Source organism: Alligator mississippiensis, chromosome 15 (genome assembly GCF_030867095.1).
Source record: "Alligator mississippiensis isolate rAllMis1 chromosome 15, rAllMis1, whole genome shotgun sequence".
Classification (NCBI taxonomy): domain Eukaryota; kingdom Metazoa; phylum Chordata; order Crocodylia; family Alligatoridae; genus Alligator; species Alligator mississippiensis.
In genome coordinates this window covers 13002675-13024176 of record NC_081838.1, presented here as the reverse complement: position 1 = coordinate 13024176, position 21502 = coordinate 13002675, and the positions used below count along the sequence as shown (strand labels likewise).

Below are 21502 nucleotides of genomic sequence, written 5' to 3'. Positions count from 1 at the left end.
CCCTTGGTGGGCTAGAGTCTGCCCAGCAACTAGTGATGTATTTCAAATTGAACGCCTGACAGCCAACAGGTGCTGGCCTCCATTGGACCAGGTAAATGAGGTCACAAGGGCTATATAAGTGAAGGACTGCCCAGGAGGAGGGGACAGCAGCCATGAGGGAGACTCAGAGACAGAGAAGAGCTGCACCATCTGAAACTTGCTCTCGCTCTCAAAACTCATGATCAAGGAACTGCCTGCCTCCAAAGGGAATCTCCAACTGCCTCTGGATGATACTTGTGAGTAAGCTACCTGAGATCTAACTAGATATATAGCTTGCAGTAACTCAGATGCGTGATCAAAAGGCTACCCAGCCAGGGGAGTTTGCTCTATGGGACTTCTCTGATATTGTTCTACCCTATACCCTATTCTAACCCTACCTTTTGTAACCAACAAAGGTCTCCTTTGTACCTAGTGTGGGAGACTTATTGGGAGTGGGTCTAGATTATGCCTTGGGGTCCCCTTGCTTCGGCTGACTAAGGGAGACGGCTACTTGTGCTTCCAACTGAGGGAAGCATCCTAACTTCTTGAAGTGAATCAAGTACCCCTGAGGGCTACTAGCCCTGTGTTTCCCAGGGTGCACAGAGCCAGAATTAAGTCCAGAGCCTTGGGTGGTGGCAGTGGAACCCCCAGGCTAGCAGGTGTGCTCCAGGAAGGGGGTTGGCCAGACGTGAGGTGCCCCCAGGGAAGCACTTGGAGCCTGGAAGGTGGTCAGGCGCAGTGAGGTGGGTGGCTCAAGGCCACTTGGTTCAGCCCTCAGAATTCATCAAAAAATTGTTCCCTGCAGCAGAGGTGGAAGTACACTGTCCAGTCAGGTTGTAAAAGTCCCAATAGTAAGGGGCTTTTACCACCTCCCTCAAAGCTACACAGTTCTAGGGTTTGAAGGTCATTCATTTCCCTAACCTTGTAACAAAACCCAAAATAACATCTATATACAGTACGTTTGATACCACCTGGTACCAGGAGGTCTTTAAATCTAATATGTTTTGTTTTACCTCAATAAGATATCTGTTTCAATAAATATTTGGCCCACTTCACACACCTACTTGCATTAATGAAATCCTGAATTTTGTAGTGGAATGTATAAACAGTTATGAAAGTCAAAGAAATAAGGGACAAGGGAACAAAGGGAGAATTTTTCTTCCTTTCCTGGAAGGTGAATCTTACACCGAGAATTTGAACTCAGGCTTTTCTCCACAGCCAAACATTCCCAACATGCTCACCTCAATGGCACTTTCTGCTTCCAGGTACGTAATATTTACTATATCATCTTCACTGCTGTTGACTAGAAAGTACCCAGATCCTTCCACTAGGTCAAATATCTCCTAGGAAGGAAAATAAAACTGAAAAAAATTCCAGCGCCCTCATTTACCAACCATTTCAGTTTTGCTCATGAAAGAGAAAGTTACCACTGCCTTTGGGGTTCAAAATTAGCCTCTAAGGGAGATTTTATCAAGTATGAATTGAGCAAATAAATAAATAAGTAAAGACTTCGACACTTAGCAGATGCACAGTGATGCTGACATTACAAAGAGCAAGCTCTAGTATACAAGGTCATGGTCCTCCCAGCTGATTCTGCTCACCCAATAAAGGAAGTTCAAGAGCAACCATTACTTCCTTTTGTTACCCAATAGAGCAAATACTATTAATTCCATTAATTTAACTCTAAGTGATGCAGCCTGATGGAAATCCAACAATGATTTCTCATTATTCACTGGCAGATGGGCAAGGATTGGAAGTGGGGCAGACAATGCACAGAAGGCTGTTTTAAGGCAATGAATAGTCATTCTTCTATGTAAAATTGCACTGTCCCTTCAGTTTTGCTGTGCCAGAACAGAACCTGCCCTGTGCAGTGTACTGTGAAGAACACTTCCAAAAGAATGTTAAGAAGGATGGTTTGAGACAATGGCATCCTTTCCAGAAGCACTGCTACTGCAGCATATAAGCAACACTTGCTCTGTAACACAACCTAGCATTTCTTTTTCAATGAACAGATAAGAAATGTCAAAGAACTGATCATTTACTGCAGTGATGGTCAGTTATATGGGCAAGAACTTTAGACAGATATTTTTCCCACAGAAGTGAAAAGAAGCGCCTCGTCTCAGTAAAAGTCTACACAATACATCAAACAGTGATGTGGCACAATTTAGCCATGCTAAATGTTCCTACCTTTATAGCTGGATGATTATACATAGTGATGTTCTCTGGCACAATGGTCACATCCTCTACCAGTATCAACTCCACAGCTGCGGAGTTGAGTAAGTTAGATACTTCCTAAATATGCAACCAAAATCAGAGAGACATTATATTAGTGTTCTTTCAAGTCACACCAGCCCAAACGACTGACACAGGATGGACTGATGACTGTGGTGGCCTCGTATTAGTGCTTGTAACTAGCACTACAGTCCAAATAGGATTTACCTCTTGAGATAGTAAAGCTCTCTCTTTTCAGAAATTAACATAATTTTTAGGTGAATAACCTTGGCCTACTCAGCTCAGATTATCAGTAGAATGCAATAGTTTGGTAGAGAAATCAGTTGAAGGTTAAAACTATTAAACAATCTCTACTTTACACATCTCAAAAAGGTTTGAAAACATGCCCCAAATATCTCCCTTCACTCACTTTTGGGCTGCCTCTCTCTGAAAACTTAACAAAGCTGACTCTTATCAGAACAGTCCCTTTCATTTGGTGTACTTCTAGCAGCTGATGCCCTATGAATGGCAGAAACAGAGTTATTACTAAACATAAGATGGTATTTGGAGAAAAAAAAGGGGGGGGGGGGAATGACCCAATTTTACTTTTAACTAGAAAAAACAAAGCAAGTTGAATGCCATATTTTCAAAACAGGTTCATAAACGATCACTTCCATTTTAAGAAGGGGAGGAGGCTGGCACTAGATTTGTTATGATATTTCAATTTCTCCATTGACAGTTAAATCCCAGGAATAACTTGAGTCACAGTGATGCACACATGGACAGATTATATTAGGAGGAAGGGAGAGTGAAACTGGGCTAAATTCAGTCCTGGTATAACTCTTAGTGACTTCACTGCAATTCACTGTATAAAAGGAAATGGTACCATGCATCCTGATCTGTCCACTACCATCATTCTTTGCTACCATCTGCATAGACTTTGCGTCTGTAAAGTGTGCAAGGGTTTCATTGGATGATTTCCACTCCAGCACCAAAGAACTAAAGTTGTCAAACTTTCGCCGGTGTTGATCAAATACAGCCAACTCCAAAACTGTATTCCTCAAACTGGACACAGGGATCTACACCAAAAATAACAGAACTCATTAATAACCCAGAATCTGATCCCAGAGAAACACCAGCTCCCTTCAAAACATGGGCAGCTAACTGGACCTTTGAACTTTTCTCATGCAGCTCATAACAACCATCATCTTGACTGCAGAGGTGCAGTCCAAACAGACAAGAGAGTCTAGCTCATTATGATTCCTCTCTGGAGGCTGTGAAACACAACTAGCTTAGCCAGTTTTTCGGAGCAGAGGGACTGTGCTAAGGTAAAAGTCACTTAATATGATTGAGATCATTCTATTGTCAGATCATGTCTTTCTGATAAAGGGTTATTTGACTAATGGTTAATGCTACAAAAGCTTCAACTTAGTGATAAAAGTACCATACACATTTTGAGTTCCTACTCATTCATCCAGCAGCATAGGAGAGTTGTACTCTTAGTTTTGTGTCAAACAGGTAAATCCTTACCAGCTGCTTGTTATGTTGAAGTAATGGGCAGGGCTGGGCACCTGCAGATACGTTGTAAACTGGAGTCACAGACATACTGGCTGGATGAGCACAAATGAATATCACCTGCACCATCTCCACTGCAGGATTGGGGTTCAGGACACCTGGCTGATTACCTACTCGGAAGGTCAGCACCTTCAAAGACATGCCAAAAGGATAATTAGCCAGACAGTCTTCACTTTGAGTTGCACCGAATACTTCATATTGAATAGTGTTCCAATATAGGACTATTTAAAGAAAACTAAGGCAAGTCCACACCTACATTAGAGGCTGAGAGAAAGGTCTAGTCTGTGATAAAGCATATTCTGGAAAGAAAATTTGATTTTTATGGAAAGTTTTATGCAGGCACTGCCACCCCCTTATTCCTTAGCAAAGTGGGCAGTACAGTACATTTCTTTATGGAGTAATTCACCCCTATGGTTTAATTCACAATTGTTCTGATTCCCTACCAGCAGCCCCCCTCCAGCCACAATTATTAACTCCTGATAACTGGTCACTACTGGAAAATTCACCATTATCTATATTCCCCCTGGAATGACAAATAAACAGAAGTTACTGTAGGTGTTCCTGAACTAATAGTTAGGTACAATGGAATCCATCTGACCCTTGCTTAGCCTGTCCTAACACAAGCCAAGTATTTTCCTGTCAAAGGAAATGGAATGTGTTTTCTCACAGTTACTGCTTTAAACTGCAAGCCTGTGCCTGCTATACTCTCCAACTTGCTTCCAGTTAGTCATTAAATTGCAGGAAATGTGTTTCTCCTACCTGTTCCCCCAACTCCAGGCACACAATCCGGTAAATGTATTGGTTTTGTTTCCTTTTGGTTGGCAGACGGACCTGAGTAACTTTGATTTTTTCCTCATGCTCCATAGTCAGTTCCAAGAAGAAACGAGATGGTTCCAAAATCCATGGACCTGGCCCTCCCTCAAATACCACCTCCTTCAGTGACTGCCACGTCACCAGTGCCACTTCCACAGGGTTTACTGCCTGGTTAAGTAAAGAAACTGTTAATAGAAACTGCTATTTTTATATAGTTTCTCAGTGAGACTATAAAAAATGAAGTCTATAAATTATAGACACTGTGCCTGATTCTCATTTAAATGCCCTGTTAGAAGATTCTAGAGCAGGGGCAGGCAACCCTCCGCACGGATGCCAGAGTGTGGCACTCAAAGGTGTTTTGCTTGGTGCACGTGCCTCGAGGCGGATGGCAGGGAAGGGGCCAGGGCTGCACTGCCACAACAAGGATTGGGTACCTCGTGGCTCCCCCAGAATTTGCCCCGGCACGCCAACTTTTTACAGGTCAAGGTTGCAAGTGTTTTTGGCACTGACGAAAAATGTTGCTGGCCCCTGTTCTAGAGTTTAAGGGACCTTTAAGTGAATGTAGATTACATTAAGATCCCTTTACATGGCCAGAGTGATGTAAAGGGGCATTGATATGAATAAGAATTCAGGCCCTGCTTGTTGGAAACTACACATTATTATAGGAATTGGCCTTTGGTTATTGAATCTGGATTGGACAATACTGAGATACCTGTTAGAAGAGTCACATTAAACAGACCAGTAATCTGTACCAAATAAAACATTGATCCAGAGGTAAAGCTTAGGTAGGAAAAGTAAAAGTACTACTGAAATAAACCACCTACTCCTTTGTAAATTCTGGTTTTGCCCAGCAAGTACAAGTCAATTCAGAATCCAATTAATTGCTATGGTTAAAATTACTTTAGTTGGAAATTTTGATACCAACAAAACAATATTTTTACTAGTGACAATTTCTACCCTACAGTTACGTCTTAGGACCCAGTTGGTTTCTAGGGGAGATGATGCAGGATTTAGCACTGTGTAATAAACCCACCGACTCCTACAGTTTTTACAGTGTTTAAGGCCACAATCCTAGGAACAGGCATATGTAGAGTTACTTCCAGATGAAGGCCGACTGAACGTATTCAGACATTAATTTCTGAAGAACTAAGCAGTATCTACCAATGATAAAATGCATCTCAGCCTGGAGATGTAGTGACACTGTTTTGCACAAACTTCGTTTTTACTGATAGGAACTGGCAATTCCATAGGGTCAGGATGCTCCTCCCCTAGGGGCAGGAAGTGCATCTGGCTTTTCAAACGTCCAACCAATGGAAGAGCCATTGTCTAAACTTCTAAGTCTTGAAAATGAGTGGGCAAATTGTGGGCAGGTATAAAGCCAAAGAAATACAGGTTTGGGAGGAAACTCCTTGTCCGAGATGAAAAAAAAATACATTTCAGCAGGACAATATATCTTAAACTTCCTGTTTAAAACTTGACAAATATTAATTAACAATGCTGCACAGCTCCCCAGTAGAATGGCGTAAAGTGACTACCATAATGTTATCTAGCTAGTCAGCAACATAGATGAGAATAGAACCTAGGAGTCCCAAATCCCAGACCCCTTCACTACAAGCCCAGGACAACACCCTCTTACTGCAGTTCCACAGCAACATGGATATGAGCAGGCAGCCCACAACTGCAGGAAAGCATGCACTATGGTTGCTGCCTCACTACCATCACCAGGCTCACTATAGAAGCCAAGATACAAGGAACACAGAAACAGAATTACAGTAGTGCTTCAGGTAGAAGGGGATGAAAGTGGAGCACTTTCTCACCTTGAGAGGCTCATAAGTAGCAAACGTAGCACTGGCTTCAAAATATTCCTGGTAAATGGTAGCACTCACTGTCACTAAAGTATGTCCCAATGCCTTTGCAGCTAACTGGATGCTGGAGCAAAATCTCTGGCCAGGTTTCTGAACGCCTGTAAGACAAAAGAACTTTTGCAGCATGCTTTATGTCATTGACAAGCAGAGCTGAAATGGAATCTCTCACTTCTCCATTTTTTAAGTGTGTACCAGACCTACCTTCTATCTAATTGTCCCATCCCCTTCAGCTGTTGGAAGAATCAAATTATATAGTGTTGCACCAGAAACTGACATAGCAGTTATCCCTCTGATTGGTCTTTGTGGTGACCGATGCAATATTAGTGAATGGGGAGGCAGAGGGAAAGGAAAGGGGGGAGGGCAGTACTTTGGAAAATATATTAAGTGCATTTTGCGAACTGCTTTTTAAAAAGCAATTAGACTTGGAGCTTCGCTACTTTACCTTCTTCAGCGGGGGTGAAGATGCCTTGCTTATCCGTGCTTACGTCCAGCTCTAGCAGGGAACAGTCAGTAAAAGCAACGGTCTCCCTCGTCTCTCTGTCTATGTAGTACATCATGAGTGGAGCTTCTAAAACTTGTCCAATTTCAATGTCTGCATGAAATGGCAAAAACTCCATCTTCGTTGGCCTCAGCACATACACCTGGATTGGCAAAGTTCGGTAAAGAGCCCCTAACAGCAAAGTACCAAGGGCTAGTTCACCCTGGATTAAAACTGTGTTATAATCAAGCATTTCAGCTTCAGGAAAAAAAACTTAAGCAGTCAAAGCATATGAAAATGGAGTCCACACCTGACTTGGCAGCTAGATTCCTATTTGCAGTCTATTCACATAAGCAAAATTTACTTTGCAAATCTAGACGTTTTAGCTGGATTTTTTTTTTTATAGTTAATATACAGCCCCAGGTACACTAACATATAGGTCAGCATAGAAATGTTCACTGAATGTCTGTGCTTAACAAATAGCTTGAGCTAGTCAGAAGTAACATCCCTGACACAGAGAACTGCACTTGAAGGACAACAGCACATGAATAAGTGCCCACAGGATTACTAACGGTGAGATTTTATAGCGTGCTCACTGCACTCCGATAATTATAGCAGAGCACTGGATGCACTATAAAGTCTCATCCTGTGGCAAATTAAAGCTAACCTATGCTATTTGACCCCTCCTTCACTGCAAGGGAATGCTGCAGTGTGCTACCTTTCATTTACCCCAGTAAGATCAGGCACACAGGCAACTGTTCTGCAGCAGCTGATGCACATTTACTGCACAGTTAGTTGTTTGCATGTCCTGCCCCCAAGTGAGAAGAGAATCAAGCCCAATGTTTTTAGGCAGTAGCCTGGCACCAACATTGCTCAAGATGAGTCTTAGATTTCCAAATCTGGATAAGGAGCACCCTTGCCACCGAAAAGCATCAGGGAAGTACTTACCTGAATTTCTCCATAATGGAAGGGATTCTGCACATCTCTGGCCTGCACTGTGCTCTGCCCCCCAACCAGCCCTGCTGTCACTACTCCTTTTATGGTGACTGTGACTACACTCTGATTGGAAGAGGTCCATGTGAAATTGCCACTGCCTCCCTCCACCTATGGATGAACATAAGACAGAAAAAGTAAGCGGTGCAAATTACAAACAACCAAAGCCCTAAAAACAGGAGGATGATTGTATGCGTTGGTGTTACTTTAGCAAAATGTGAGCTTGCACAGATGTGGTTTGGAATAACAATCCCACAGTGAAAAATATTAAGTGAAGTAATACCATAATAACAGCATTCCACAGCTCCTTTCATCTGAGAAACTAAAACCACTTTACAAACATTTATTAAGTCTCATGAGTCCCCACCACCACTACCAACTAAGGAACATTATTTAACTCATTTTACAGTTTGATAAAAGTGAGACATAAAAAGATCATTTATCAGTTAAGTCAGTGAGTGGCAAAGACAGCAGTAAAGTAGGGATGGGCAATGTCTCACCTCTTCTTCACTGTATACAGTAGTTTTTAAAAATAAAAGAGACGTTAAGACTGTGTTGCCAGATTACAGAAAAGTGCTGCTGAAATAGATGAGTATGATCAATGAAGGGCACAGAAAGACATGACAGAAGAAACAGACCCATAGAAAAGCTAGAGGAATCGGAGGTGCCACTCAGTATAGTGTTAAGCAAGCGTGACACTTAGGGAATTAAAGAGCAAACTCATCCTACCAGGGACGGGACCTAAAAAAGTGATCAGCCAACCATGTTCCTAGCATGGGGTCTTCTCCTGGCTTCACTGTGTTCAGTGAGGTTTTGCCCTTTATTTAAATGGACACAGAATCCGACCCAAGACTAGACTAGCAAAGAAAAACAGATTGATGTTTCCCCTGCTTCCGTACTGACAATGCTCACAGGGTCTCTATTAGCTAAATATTATTAATTAGCATTTTTCTGGAAGGGGCTCTCATATCATATCTTTTCTACCTTGGCAACCACAGACAGCAGCAGTCTCCCAATGCCTGAGGAAGGGTGTTGGTACCTGAAAGCTTGCAAAGAACTGTTTCCAATTATTTAGTTGGTCTAATAAAAGATATCACATCTACCCAAAGAACGCTGCCTGCTCATATCAAGGAGGCACTCATGAATTTCCATGTCACGGTATACTTCACCTGAACTCTATGTCGATACAAAACTTCCATATGGTGGTGTGGAAAAGCAAGGAAGGAAGGTGTCAGCTTGATTCGAAGGTAAACCCTTGCCTCCTGTTCATGACTAATTGGGACAGGCAAATATGCCTCAGATCCATCCTGCACACAGAAAACAAGGATATGTCATCTTTAGCTAAGTGGCCCAGTCACAAAAGGGACAGTCAATGATCTTGAACTGCTAAATAAAGCACCTCCTTTCAGGTTGTACTTCCTAGCAGTTACTTGAAAAACAAGTCTGAAAGGAGGAACACTGTTCTGCCTGAAGTCTACTGAAGGGTTTTTTTGGATAAGCTTAATCAAAATTCCCCAACAACAGTATTATCATCTCCAGTTGTTCCCACAGGATCTTGCCTTAAGCATAAAATTAGAAGAGAAATATTAATTCCACTGAGAAACTCACCAAGCAAAAGAATGCAAGACAAAACTTAAATTTATAAAAGGAAGACACCACTATGGTCATAAAAAGGAAAATAACCACTAAAAGCAGACTTTAATGCATCTGCTCTGCACAGAGACACACTTGCTGCCAGAACCAAAATAAAGCATCATGAACTAACACTAATAGTTCTTGCACTTGCATTTCCATTATGCTAAGGTGTTAAGTTTAGAAGGGTATAAGAATCTAAGATACTGTTACATCAGTGCCTCTCACCATTCAAAGCCATTTGAAAGGCAACAGCAATAGAACCAGACAGAAACAACCAAGTGGCTCCAAAGATTAATCCAGAAAGGTATCTGAAAAATCCTGAACAATGTACCTTTCACCACTTGCCTTTCAAGACTACCAAGTAGTATAACAGATGTCCCCAGTCTGAAGTTTTTTTCTGACAAGCAATCTAAATATTTTTATTTATTTCACTCTTATTCCTGCTTCTTCCTTCTACAGAACTCAGAATAGATAGGTGATGTCATGGCATAAGCACATACACTCATATGAGCAGCTTAGTGAAACTTGTTAATCCTCTAGACTGCCTGGTTCAATTTGTCATGCTATCTTCCCCCAGTCCTTAGATTCTCATCTCTCTGAGGAAATCAAACTCTCCTTTCAGGGAGTGCCCATTATCCCTGGAGATGTAGAAGGGGTGTAGGTTGTAGCCATGTTGGTCTAAGGACATAAGCAGACAAGGTTCTTTGGGTGAATTTGATATCTTTTATTAGACCAACTTAAACAGTTGGGAAAAAAAATTTAAAGCAAGCTTTCCGGTTTAAAAACCCTTCATCAGGCTGAGGAAGTTTCTGCAGTTGGTGTGTGCTCCTCCTAGATGGAATGAAAAGAAAAGAAGCCTCTGGCCTCTCTACTTTTCATTCTATCCAGGAAGAGCACACACCAACTGCAGAAACTTCCTCAGCCTGATGAAGGGTTTTTAAACCTGAAAGTTTGCTTTAAATTTTTTCTCTCAACTGTTTAAGTTGGTCTAATAAAAGATATCAGATTCACCCAAAGAACCTTGTCTGGAGATATAGAAGTTGTTCATCCACAAAAAAATGTATGGAGGACATGCTGCTACAACCCAAAGTAAATAGTACGTAAGCAAAACTTCCATAATTTGAAACATGCAGCAGTTCAACTTATTCTTTTGTGAACAGTACTCTCATAGGGCCTCAGTAACTGCTGCTGGTAAGGGAATGTTGCAACCCTTACCTCTTACCTGTAGAAGAACAGAAGTCAATGCAGCTTTTATTATTGTGATGCCACCTTTCAGGACCTGAACTGTATGGTAAGAACCATTAGCAGAAGACATTATCTCTTCAAGATATTCCATGGGAAAGTGATAAGTTATTCTTATGTTCTGTAAATCAACAATAAAAAAAAAACAGAGAAGGATCTATCCATTTCCTAAGAAAACATAATCCACTTCCTATCAGAAGGATTTTGAAACATACTATAAGTGAACTTGGCACACCCACAATCACCCAGGCACCTGTTATGCCTTCTCAGTTCAGAAGCCAACATGGTTATCAGAACAGCTATGGCTTGAAGTTGATTCTTGTCATGGCTGGGCAAGTGAAAGCATCAATCATTTTATTTTGGTTCCTGTACTGCACTGAAGTCATTTTTTCCTAAGAGAGATGGCCTGCAAGGATAACTATTGCAATAAATCTCACTAAGTTAGGGAAATGTTGTCACCACCGTGTTAATAATACTAAAACTAAGGCTCGGAGAAGTTTAAATGACTTCCACAAGGTCACATGGTGATCTGAGTCCCAAGCTTGGACTGTAACTAATAATTAATTGTTTCTTTTCTCATAAGAGCCACTACCTTAGTTTTGAATCTACTTTAAATATAAAGAAATACATACTGGGGAATTAATTTACTGGAAAACTACAGCATCTAAATGAAGGCTGTAATCTAAATTTTAAAATAAGACTTATGCTTTTCCCAACTAAAAGTACACTAAGCTAAATTCTAGAGACCAGATTATTTATCAGCCATAAACATCTGAAGAATAAACTGTTTTCAGTAAACTTGGAAAGGACATGAATTCTTTTATTATTGCTGTTGAGGGTGTGTAAGAGATATGGCACAACAGATGCTTCCCTTTGGCAGCTGCCCAAGTTTTTAACTTTACACATGCTTACATCAGATAAATAAACTTTGGTGCTGGCTTTATCATATACTTCAACAGTGATTGTATACACTCCCCTGACTTCTAGAACCCATCTGTCTCCTGGTTGGATAGTGAAACCTGCAATAAAGCATAAAAAGGTGGCTTGTTAAAAGGATTTTTTTTTAAAAAGGGTTTTATTTTGTAAATTGAATGTTGGTAAAAGGTGCTAGATTAACAGCTTTGAGGGCTGAATAATCTTTTTCAATTCCAAAACAAATTAAGTACAGGCAACGATAGTATTAGTTTTTCTGCATTGCTTCTTACTTTTATTCTGCACCATTTATAGGAGCTAGAAAGAAGCCTGTAATAAATTCTATCGAAGGCAATAAGGGTATGGATAGGTACAAACAGCCATTAGGTGGTGATAATTTATGGCCACTATGAAACTCCTCTCTATTAGAACTCATGAGCTAAAAGGAAAGGATCCATTTCCCATCTCCTGAACTATCCAGTGACGCTTATCCACACTTCTTGAACTCCTGAAACACTTAAAAAAATACAGTGCAGTAAGCAGCCAGCCACTTTTGCTGATGTACCATAACAGCGAAATGATCTATGAGGCAACTATGACTTGTTCTTTCTGTTTCTGGTGCCCCCTGTGCACTGTTATTCTTTAGTCCAATTAACTCTTCTGAAGTTTAGAGATCACTAACTAGATTTCTGCATTGTGACTATGCAAGCGTTAATTTTCAAGCCTCTGCTGGAAGAGGAGAATTCAAATAATCTGACTCAGTAAGACCTGGGATTCATTCTACTAACAGAACTTATTTCTTTACAATGTGAGGCTAACCAGCGGCAAGAACAATCTTCCTTTTTCATCATGCCTTTCATACATGTGGTTTAAAAGTACTCACACAAACCATGTGTGTATTTAGACATACATCACTTTGTCTATCAGTTAAACTCAGTCATGTGCAAAGCAAAGTAAGCATTTGAGTGCAGCAAAGCTTGCAGGGCAAGAAGTGGCCTACTGTATCCAACCAAAAATACAAAATACTTCAACTAAGTAATGTTACTACCTATATAGAATGGGTTTGGCCATAACATATACCCTTCAACCTCCAAAACAAAAAATGTTTGAAAATAACCATGAATGAGGCACACAACAAAACAACAACAACAAACATGCAAGAGTTAAGGGGGGAAGGGGAAAGCAAAACAAAAATAAATGTGTTAAATAAAAACTAACAAGTTTGAAATAGCATGGGGCTATTTTCTTTAACTTGTAACCTTCCTACAACTGATATGATTATAATATTAAACAAACAAACTGACCTATACATTTACACCAGATTCTGAGAACAGGTTTTTGCATAGGGGAGGTAAGAAGCAGCCCCATGCAAGCTGTACAGTCCTATGAGTTAGTCTCTTAAAAAACCAAATAAAACAAACATTTTATTGATTAATAACACAAAGCAATAAGAGTTTAAAATCAAACTATCATCTTCTGAATAATTACCTAAAAATGCAGCCTCTACAACATAGATAGTACAGTTTGGAAGTCCAGATGCAGCTCGCATGTGGATATCTTAGTTTTTGCATAAGGAAGGAATTTAGTCTTTAAATAAGACACATAACCTTAGGCTATTTAAACTCAAAACAAATGTAGGAACTTGGGGCCTTATCCAATTTCCACCAATATCAAATGGTGTCTTTAAATTGACTTGAGATTTGGATCATGAACCTGGATAGATAACTCATTCTCATCGCAGAAGAGTCAGAGGTAAAGGAGCTGAGTATGTCAAGGTGAATGACAGTGCTTGCTGACTGGCTACCAAGAATGAATAGCATTGACTTTAAAGTGGAAGAGTGAGCATGCATCATACCCAGTTAGAAGAAGTAATGGTTAGGTACTGAAGGACAAGTTGTTTCTTCGAGTGCAGGTAATGCCCCAAGATATCACAGAATTCTGAGATACTGCAGGACAGGGCTTCAACTAATCTGCTTTGCTTATCTGACCCATCTAAAGTATGGCTTTACTAGAATTCAGCTTGGTCTTGCTCAGGAAAGAGAATGGCTACACAAATAAAGAAGACTGCTATGTTTTTTGCTTTATTTTAAAGGATACTTTTATGAACAAACACAAGATTAACCTGTCCAAGCTGCACTGCTGTTACAGTGGCTGTGTTCACATCCAGCTGAGCCACTGGAAGATGGTCAGACCCACCAGCTGCACTGATTTGATCACGCAGTTCAAGCTCATAATGTTCAAGAGGTAAATCCACTTCTGCAAAGAATAAGTTACTGTACAAAACAATGCATATTTCACATTAGTGCACAGTTGATTTTTCCTTTAGAAGGGCATGAATACAAGCTCATGACAACAGTCAAAGAAGAGCTGCAAGGTTAGGAGCCTAGATGAAATGTTACTAAAGTACATGCATGTTAGTCCTAATATCTCTCAGTGTCGAAGCTTGCACACAGACACATCTTAGCAATATCGTCTGCTGGTTAGTCCCAAGCATAACCAGTATCCAGAGTTTGACTTTTCTACTACCCCAGACACAATACAGTCACCAGACTCTATAGAGTATCCTCTACTAAGAATGACATACAAGCAAGTCTTTATAAAAAAGACGCCCATCACAAGGAACATTAGCCATACAGGGAAAGTTTTTACACTGTGTGAGTATAGGTTTAGGCTTAACCATGGTTCCTCCTGTAGTCTGGAATAGGTCTATGGGAAGTGAAATTACTGCCGGTGTGAATTATCTGCTTCAATTTCACTTAGGAAAGATTAGTAAAGATTTTGGTAAACTCAGAGGCATTAAAAGAACAACTTTACCTGTAATCTTTCCCTGTACAATTTTACCAACTTTGTACTTGATGTAGGTTCCAACCAGAAGATAAATATCATGGGAGGGTACAAGAAATACATTCTCCAGAACCAGCAGACGTACCAGAGCAGCAGATATTTTCTAAGGAAGGAAGAATAAAAAAGTAACTTACTATTAGTACCTGGCAACTATGTCATTTTTTCAGCAAGAGGATCACTTACCAGCAGGAGGCTCCAAAATGCCAACTGTAATTAATATTACTTTAACACTACATTTTAGTCACTAACAGGAGAAGGTCTCTTTCCTCCTGAACCTTTTGACATGTGGACACAATAGAATGGCAGTTTTCTTTTAACGGGGCAGTCAGCTTGAACCACAGTGTGTATCAATATTTTTATATTTTGCTAAATTAATTACGTCTGCCCTGTGTCTCCTTACCAGTTTTGGGAGATTCTACTACCACATGTTCTTATTTTAAAATGTTTTCCTTTTTGGTGGTAGTGGTATGTGAAATGGAAAAAAAAAAAGTACATTTTTCATCACTTAGGGGAAATAAAAGTGAAACTGACCATGCATCAAATGTTAGCAAACACTAGCCAACTGAAAAAAAAAAAAATTATTTAATCTTTTATTTATAGTTGTCTTAGATGTTGCTGGTGCTAAGAGCAAACAAAACAAAAATTCAGGAAGAAATATGACTGAAGTTGACAGCATCTTCTCCAACTCAGCAGGGGTGGCTATAATAGATTTTTGGGATTTATAAACTGACTTCCATTAACCCTAATGAGAACTGCATCTGTAAATAACTTATTACTGGTAGAAGACTAGATCCTTCAAAGCAATTTTAAGGATTTTTCCCCCCCTTTTTAATATTGTACTATCAAAGCTGGCCAAATTTAGTTTTTAATTCCAAATTTCTGACTGGAAATTAATCTGAATAGTATCATTACTGGTAGCTTCTGAAAGATATATGACAGTGTTGGTGGTGCTTAAGAAAACAACAGTTTTAACAAGGAAATGCCTAAAACTGCAACCCAAGTTACAAGTTCTGTTTTAAAGGTGGAAATCCATAGTAAGGCTTCACCTTGTAAACTGGTTCCTGTATTCGGACTTTTACAACTGCTGCGCCTGTTTTGATTCCTGAAACCAGAATCCTGTCTCCTTGTTTTTCTGCTCTTTCTAGCTCAACAATATAGTCTGGGGGAGAATACTCTGCCTCTGAATACTTTAAAATCCTGAAAAAACAAAATCAGACAGAAAAAGTTATCTGTGATTGTTTCAAGTTCTATTTTTAATCCATGTAAAAATGATAGTGTAACTGAAGGACAAACATTATGGGATGACATGGTGTGAAGAGAAATGTGAGGAAAAAAGGTATGCAACTCCTGTGTTGATCTGCCCACACAACCATTCACTGCTGACTTTGAGATGTAAGAGGCCTGCCTCTCTATGGCACGTCTGGTGATAAAACAAAGTAAAGGAGAGTTTACACTTTGGCAATCTTAAACTAATGTACCACAGAACCCTCCCTTTGTACTAAGTATTACTTACTATATACTATAGTATATAGTATATATACTTGGCTATATACTATAGCCAGGGGAAAGGCATTCTTTCTGAGAACTGCTTCTGCAACTAACTCCACTATCAAAACCAGTGCTGCATAACCTACCAGTCAGTGCATAAGACTGGAAAGCTAAATTGGGTTATATCCCCATGTCTACCATGGATTCACTAGTACCTAGGGAAAAATATTTTTTCCCTCTCTCTCTCAATGTATGCATAAGTAAATGGAGATAATACTACTTCCTATCTCCCCTACTCCCTGGGAGTTCTTGGAATAAAAGGTACTATAGAAATGTCAAGGGTGGAGGGGGTTGGGTTGTTTTATTAATGATTCAAAATATAGTTACCTAATTTTGCTAGAGAGTTCTAAGCTGTCCATGTCATCATCCTTGGCAATGTTCCACTCAAATGTCATTCCTGACAAGCTACTGAATGTGTTTCCTGAAGATGGAAACTAAAATGAGTATGGACATTACAAGTTCAGAAGTATGCACTGGTGAACGTATATTATGCTTTTATGCGTAGGGGCGGGCATTCATCTCTCTTTTGCACACGTCTAGGAGAAAAGGTAAAAAGCTGCAGCATTGATATGCCATGACCAAGTGTCCTTACTGTCTGCTGCTCACTATGCCTACCATTATAGAGCCATGAAGCAGGAGGCCACAAGCTCAACAGGCTTGCAGTGTTTTTAATAAGCTCTCTCTCTCCCTTCTTAATCTTGTACATGAACCCACACCACAAAAGCTACATATTCCAGAGAAGTTTCTGATCACATCCAAACTCTCCTTAGTCATAAATGAAAATCCACGTACATGCAGAAGACAAACTGGGATGAAAAGTAGAACGGTGCTCATTTTATTTTCATTTAGTTGGGATGACCATACAACACATTTAACCAATCATTAATATATCACTTTGTGGCTGGAATTAAAGTTTAGGAAGCAAGAATTCTGCATAATGTTATTTCACACCTTATACAAGCTTCATTACCATGGCACCTGAGCAGCTTGCAACACCAGTTTTTACACTCACCCACGCATCACTCTTTTGCTTAGCATACCCTGATTGAAAAAGAAATACAAATTCTCATATAATTCCTCTGTTAAAACATTTAATGACTAGAATAGAATCAATCAAATACTTTCTGTAGTTGAAAATGAGAAATGTTATAGAGTTCATGATATGGCCACATTTCCCTATATGGAGCAGAGGAACAAATATATTTTACATAGGATAATATAAGCGAACATAAAAAAGGCACAATAAGATGAAACTGAATTTCCTTTCTCTAGCCACCATGTTAGGTCAATTCTCCAAGTCTGCATAAGAGAAAGAGATCAATTGTTTAAACATGTGAATTCTTCAACATCTTGACAACAAATATCAACAGCAAATTAATAAATAGATGCTACCTATATAAGATCAATAAGAATACAGGAAGAATAAGATGTGTTTATTTCTAAGAAGGCTGAGTTAAATCCTGGCAGTTGCTCCAGCAGTTTGTCCTGCACACAGTACCTTCTATATCCAGAGCCCTCACAGTTAACTCCAACGGAGCATCTTCCACGTAGATTTCTCGAGTTCGTGAGATAATTTCAATACTGTCTATCACATCAACAATGACATCACAACGTAGTAAATGGCCTGTCACTAAAATAAGAAAGTGCCCTTTAATTCATATCCCATAAGTCTATTTTGGTTTTCCAAATCTGGAGATGCTAGCACTAGTGATAAAACAAAAAGAAGCAAGCCATGGATCTCAAGGCAATGGGAGGGGAACAGACCTTACTAAGAAAGCAGAGAACCCTCCCAATCTCCAATACACCCAGTCTGGGACTCTGAAGCATGGATGCTGCAACATTATACACTTTTGTTGCTACCTTTTTGAAGTCACATGCAAACTTGAGGTGCCTAATGTGCATCACAGTACTTTTGCATAGGTCTTATGCTGTTATCTGTGACTGCGAAATGAACAGTATTTTTTAATTTAAAAACACAATATACCATAATTCCACACCTTGGACTATAAAACTTAGATGAAATAAGATGGCCAAAAGCATACTATTGTAAATACTGGTCCAAGGTGGACAGACTAGCTTAATAAGGGGTTTTCCCTTGATTTATTCTTCTCTACAGCTTTGGAATTTAATTTTGAACCCATGATCCCTTCCTGTCACGTTACTCTTTGTCTACGTACCACGATCTTCAGCTATAACAACACTGCTTAGTTTCGTGGCTTGGGTAGACTGAGCAAACAGCAAAGCTCTTTGTGAACAAGTGGTACCATTCTTGTAAATTGGCTCAACAGTGACTGTATCCTGACGGGTAGCATACCTGAAAAAACAGAGACATTTGGATGTTTCTCCCTCCTCCACTTCGCAACATAATTTGCATTATCTGGGGTAAAATAAATATGTGGTATATTACAGATTGATTCACTGTTTTATTACAAAAGAGAAGAAAGATGTGTTCTAGTAGGGTAGTACCTCTGGCATGCGCGAGAGAACATATTACCAAGGGGATATACTGCAAGACGTTTAAATGCTAGACTGGATCAGATTCGGCATCCAGATAGCTTAGCGGCCCGTCACCAGAGCCGACCCGAGCAGGGTGCAGGCCCTGAGGCAAATCAGCCCATGCCAGGCCTCGCCTCCACTCTGATCCCATGCACCCTGAACCCAAAGAAGCTGCCGCTGCCATTGGCAGTGGTGGTGTTGGCGGTGGGGAGGGGGGTAGTGAGCGGCTAGACGCAGTGGCGATGCACAGGGGGTGCACGTGCACTCCCTGAGAGCACCAGTATACATCCTAATGGCTGTGCTCACTGCTTAGGTGATGGGCAGAGAGGGCAAGCAGGAGCGCCAACGCCCCCCCACGAGTGCAGGCTGGGGAGCAGGGCTGTCAGGTGCAGCAGCTGCGCTCACAGCAGGTGCACAACTGCTGGCCGGGGAGCGGGGCTGCCAACAGAAAAGGCCGCGGGCACTTTGGGAAGCGTTGCAGCCACTTTTTAGCGAGTGAGATCTTCTGCAAAGGGGACCTCCCCAGCAGCATAGACAGTGCAATCAGCCGTGGGGAACGCCCCCCGGTCATGGCGATCAGCTGCCAGAGGATACCTTCCCCCAGTTGCTGACTGGTCACTGGGGGGGCATTCGCCACCCCTGACTCAAGAGGCACCAGTTGCCCGTGGCTGGATGCGAAGCCAGCAGCAGCCGGACACCCGGGACCGTTGCCCTGATTCACGCCCCGCCCCGCCCCACCCCCAGGGACGGCTCTGTCCATCACCAACTGCTGGTACCAGGTGCCGCAGAGGATGATGCGAGAAACAGGCTCTTGCAGAATAAAACCCTCCAGGGAAAACGAACTGAGATTAGCTGAAGGCCTAGAAGTTGCAGGTTTGCATCCGCTCCAAAACGTCAGGTGTGTTTTGGCTCTTGCAAAACCCTCCATGTCCTTGTTATTCAGCCACACATTTGAGCCCTGCACACAAGCACCTTAAACGTGTCTTGTGGCAGCGATCTCCCCGGGCTACCAAAAAGCCAAGGGCTTTTTTAACTTGTGCCGGTTTTGACTCGGATAAGCAATAAGGGCAGGGCTCGGACAAGTAAAGACAAAGCAACCTGAACCAGATCAAAGGGCCAAAGCAGCACCCCCTGGTCTCCACCGTGTCCAGCCACAACACCTCTTTTCCCCACAGAGGCCCAATGCCACCATGCTCCCAAAGGAGGAGCTGGTGCCTCTCCTGTCTCCCACGACCCCCATCCGTTGCCCTAGGCCCAGGTTACCTGTGCTGCAGGCTCGGCTCCCCCATCTAAACCTTTGCCCATCCCCCCGGACAACCTTTGCTCCCATCCCCAAGCAGAGGCCTGCCCCCAGGCCCAGCCCTCCCTCACCAGGAGTAGCAGCCACCCTCGGCCTCCAGCACAAAGGGGACCCGCAGCTCCCGGCTGACAGGCAGCAGCACCTTTGGCACGTTAAGCTTATAGGGCCAGGAGGGGGCCAAGAAGGCAAGGAACGCGAGGAGGAGCAGAGCGGCCCGGCGCGGCCTCGACAGCCTCATAATGTGAGAGGCGACAAAATGGCGGCAGCCGCAGAGCGCGGTTGCCGCCTTCCAGAGCGCGGGCTCTCTGCGCATGCGCGGCGGGTGCCACTCGCATTCCCACCACACTTACCATTCTGCGCATGCGGCCCCGCTAGGGACCCTCTGCGCATGCGTCACTCGGCTCGCCTAGCTGGTCAAGTCCGACGTGTACGCATGCTCTGACTTTTCTGTTCTACGCATGCGCAGCCGGTAGCTCGTTGAGCTACGCCCTTTCCGTAGTGTCAAATGTTCGAGCCCTAGTGCCGACTGAAACTGACGGGGGGGAGGGGCGAACAGACAGCGGGGACTTCCCGGGTCAGGTGCCTTTGCTGGGAATCAAGAAGCCGGGCGTGATTCCCGGCCCAGGCAGGTCCCAGCTCGTTTCCCAAAGGGTAGCCCAAACAATTGTCTTCCATACATTAGGGTGCAGGCTGGAAGCCCAGCGGCCCCTGCATGCATGGGGCGGGGAGGAAACGGGGAGAAGTGCACAAAGCCGTGCACACACCTGCAGTCTCGGGAGGAGCAGCCCTGAGCAGCATCTGCTCAGTCCCCTCCCGTGTCTTGGGGCTCTACCCCTTCCCTGCTGCACCCCTGCTCCAGGCAACACTTAAACCTGCCTCTGCTCTGCAGCAGTAACCACTGTATTCCCTACAGGAAGCAGGCTTACTCAAAGGCACAGGACAAGTGGAGATAAAACCAGGGTCCCATACGCCAGCTGCACCACACAGCGACAGATGACGGTTATTTTAAGTGCTATGCCTCCATAACCCATCAGCCCCTGGTTGATAACAGTAGACTTATTTTTAATTTACTGTTTTCTTACAGCAAGATAGCACCAGCCTGCATAGGAAAGACAATGGGTAATAAAGCATTAAGATCTTTGCATGTGAAAGGCTTCGCCCTGGCCACCTCTTTAGCAAAAGCAATTAATGAACCCACTTTCTTTCACTTCAGGTTGGAGAAAGACCAGTATACAGCTTCCTAAAGAGCAAGGAAGAGAGTGGGTAGGTTCAGTCAGCAGATAAGAGGTTTTTGCCCAGACTCCATTATGAAGACATCCCATCACAGGCACTGGGAACAGATGGAGAAGCAGAAGCACATACCAGTGTAGTCTTCTGCTCTTCTCACCCCAACATATGTATCCCCTTTGTTATGCAGGCAGTTTTGGAATGATTCTAGTCTAGCACCAATTTGTCCCTTCTGATGCTTGTTACTAGAGCCATCTAATTCCAACACCAAGACCAAGCAGCAGCTGAATGCAGGTAGTTCAACACATAAGAAAGGGAAGAGACTTCAGCCCAAAGCCCAGATCT

The 21502-nt window shown here is 42.1% G+C and overlaps 1 protein-coding gene and 1 long non-coding RNA gene across 2 annotated transcripts in view; one reads left to right on the top strand and one right to left on the bottom strand.

The window, feature by feature from the left end:
* NUP210L (nucleoporin 210 like) overlaps positions 1–20232 on the bottom strand; it is a 34954-nt gene extending 14722 nt beyond the window's left edge. Inside the window, exons 1-20 of the mRNA XM_006264331.4 lie at positions 20002–20232; positions 18312–18448; positions 17633–17764; positions 16462–16555; positions 15633–15783; positions 14557–14689; positions 13840–13998; positions 13231–13299; positions 11743–11849; positions 10811–10951; positions 9123–9260; positions 7909–8064; positions 6925–7123; positions 6435–6580; positions 4564–4785; positions 3760–3933; positions 3116–3308; positions 2660–2748; positions 2206–2310; positions 1260–1361 (exon numbers count right to left, since the gene is read on the bottom strand). Of these exons, the coding sequence (XP_006264393.3) occupies positions 1260–1361; positions 2206–2310; positions 2660–2748; positions 3116–3308; positions 3760–3933; positions 4564–4785; positions 6435–6580; positions 6925–7123; positions 7909–8064; positions 9123–9260; positions 10811–10951; positions 11743–11849; positions 13231–13299; positions 13840–13998; positions 14557–14689; positions 15633–15783; positions 16462–16555; positions 17633–17764; positions 18312–18448; positions 20002–20168 (2814 nt within the window). The 5' untranslated portion in view covers positions 20169–20232. The remainder of the gene's footprint in view (positions 1–1259; positions 1362–2205; positions 2311–2659; positions 2749–3115; positions 3309–3759; positions 3934–4563; positions 4786–6434; positions 6581–6924; positions 7124–7908; positions 8065–9122; positions 9261–10810; positions 10952–11742; positions 11850–13230; positions 13300–13839; positions 13999–14556; positions 14690–15632; positions 15784–16461; positions 16556–17632; positions 17765–18311; positions 18449–20001) is intronic.
* LOC132245511 (uncharacterized) lies at positions 23–14725 on the top strand. Its single transcript, XR_009457246.1, has 3 exons — positions 23–275; positions 13835–13986; positions 14604–14725. It is a non-coding gene; the product is annotated as an uncharacterized LOC132245511 (long non-coding RNA).
* Positions 20233–21502: the final 1270 nt, after the last annotated feature.